The 2,585-nt window shown below is 44.0% G+C and overlaps 1 protein-coding gene across 1 annotated transcript in view; it reads left to right on the top strand.

Moving 5' to 3' along the window:
* LOC106816642 (putative tyrosine-protein kinase Wsck) overlaps positions 1–2,585 on the top strand; it is a 29,189-nt gene that overhangs the window by 2,044 nt on the left and 24,560 nt on the right. The window contains exon 2 of the mRNA XM_014821267.1: positions 1,634–1,817. Within this exon, the coding sequence (XP_014676753.1) occupies positions 1,634–1,817 (184 nt within the window). The remainder of the gene's footprint in view (positions 1–1,633; positions 1,818–2,585) is intronic.

The following is a 2,585-nucleotide window of genomic DNA, read 5'->3' as shown; positions in this document are numbered from 1 at the left end:
CACACTGACACATAAATATATATATATTTATGTGTCAGTGTGGCTGATAGGGTCTATGTCCCCCAGGGTACTGCCGGAACGTACCCTGGGTACGGTCCGGTATACCGGAACGTACCCTGGTAACTATCTAGCTGATATGGTTAGGGCTAGGGTTAAGGTTAGGATTAAGGTTAGAGTTTTGGGTTAGGGTTAGGGATTAGGTGTAGGCGACTCCCTAGACTCGTTAGTGGAGTAGGCGAGGTACGGTCCGGCATATTAGATAGTAGTATTTAGTACCAGGGTACGTTGCGGTATATACCGGACCGTACCCAGGGTACGTTCCGGCAGTACCCTGGGGGACATAGACCCTATCAGCCACACTGACACATAAATATATATATATTTATGTGTCAGTGTGCAGCGGCAGCAGCAATGGCAGCAGCCAGTGTTTGTTGTAGATGAGCATTTGGACGGATTTACAGGAAATTGTCGGCAATATTAGGTGAAAGAGAGTATAGAAACATTAAGACTTTGGTAGTAAATAGATTTCGTATTTATTTAGCATTATATTTTATTGAAACGCTCCAAGTGCCTGTGCTACATAACATAGTCATACAATTTACGTAGGTCCAGGGGCGTGTACGGGGGGTGGGGGGTCCAGGGGGTCCGAACCCCCCTGCTCGTGCAGAAAACGCATCTAAGGGGGTCTAATTTCAAAAATTTTCTGGGGGAGAGCTCACCAGACCCCTTCGCGTTGCTCGCAAGTATGGGTAACGGTTAGACCCCCTTTGGTACAAATCTTGTACACGCCCCTGAGGTCTATTGGCTATCGTATCTACAGTACAGACTGCATGCGAAGTACAGCTACAGCGTATTCAGTTTACGAGAAGTGGTACAGTTAGTAAACACATTATGTAACGTTATGTAACTTTGGTATAACCTATGTGGCGAGTGTTGTATAAATACTTACCAGTCTCTGCGTGCTTCTATGTAATTTATAGGGCTCAAGGATAGAGAGCATGTTCAGTAATAAACATCATCCTATCCTATCACCGTCCTGGACATCCATATAGAGTATTAATCTATTATACAGAATACTGTACTGTAGTATCGAAATCGAACTCATCACTCAAGTTGACAAGGTTGAGTTAGTTTATGCACGACATGATCGAGTCTATAATATATTATATGGTAGGTTATAGATGTAAGCTAGTGTGGATATTATTATACACTAGCTTTTGATATAGATACAAATATATTTATACCCGTATGTTCCATTGGGCTACACATGTATGTACTTGTATGTGTTTATACAAGTAGCTGCTAATGATGAAGATAGATGTATATATGGGTGGTTTAACCCTACTCTGTTGGGTTACATTATTGTATCTAGGTTAATTAGGCAACTAATTAGGCAGTAGTTAAACTCGCGTCATGTATGCCTAGTGAAATAATTGTGAATTCGAACCAGCACACTTTATACATTCTCCTCCGTGTGTCGGATGTAACAGGACCTTTCTGCAAACAAGTCATTACAGGATATTTATGATATATATATATAGTATGTAGTAAAATTATCAACAGTCAACACATATAGCTGGACAGTTGGGGCATCTCTTACTAATAAAAGCAATACCGGTTGTACATATTTCAGGCCAGGCAAGTTTTATTGGCTGTTTTCAAGATAGGGCGGATGATCGGGACCTTTCCTATGCCGCGTTTACTGATCTGACGCAGATGACTGTGTACAAATGCGTGAAAGCGTGCGCGGATTATGGATCTAAGTACGCAGGGCTTCAGGCAGGGGTTAACTGCTTCTGTGGTAACACATTTGGAAGGTAAGTGCTGGTTCTCTTATTTGTTTTATCCTTTATTATATTTGGTGGGGTGGGCAAGAAGCCGGGGTGGGGGGGCACTCGCCTCGGAACTGGGTAGAGGGGTGCCTCCGGGACCTTGAAAACCTGACCCTGTCACAAACCGCTTTGTGTCTTAAAATACACCCTGTCCCAATATACTGCACTAAAAAGTATACCCTGTTGCAATATTGCACATTTCGGTTATGCCCTGTCCTGTCAATATCTGCCTATATTGGTCCAATATCAGCTTGATGGGTGTGTATCTAGATAACCCTGTGCCAATAATGATGCTCAGAAAATATACCCTGTGCCAATAATGATGTTCGGAAAATATACCCTGTGCCAATAATGATGTTCGGAAAATATACCCTGTCCAGCGGCACGCCCCCAGTACCTTTAACAATGGGAGTGCTCCACCCCGGGGGCAAGAAGCCAAGACAAGAATGGAATGTGAGAGAAAGATGGAGAGGGGAGAGAAAAAGAGAGAGGAAATGTAGTGGGAGAGACTGTTAGGGGGGGATAGGAGCATGAAGGGAAAGAGTGAGTGAGAGAGAAGGCAAGAGGGATATGGGCAGAGATGCAGAGAGAGAGCGAGAGAGCGAGAGAGCGAGAGAGAGAGAGAGAGAGAGAGAGAGAGAGAGAGAGAGAGAGAGAGAGAGAGAGAGAGAGAGAGAGAGAGAGAGAGAGAGAGAGAGAGAGAGAGAGAGAGAGAGAGTAGAGAGAGAGAGGGAGAGAGAGAGAGAGAGAGCG

This window comes from Priapulus caudatus, unplaced genomic scaffold, assembly GCF_000485595.1.
Source record: "Priapulus caudatus unplaced genomic scaffold, Priapulus_caudatus-5.0.1 Scaffold1441, whole genome shotgun sequence".
NCBI classification, from domain to species: domain Eukaryota; kingdom Metazoa; phylum Priapulida; class Priapulimorpha; order Priapulimorphida; family Priapulidae; genus Priapulus; species Priapulus caudatus.
Note: the sequence above shows the minus strand (reverse complement) of the source record. Positions and strands in the feature narration are given on the sequence as shown.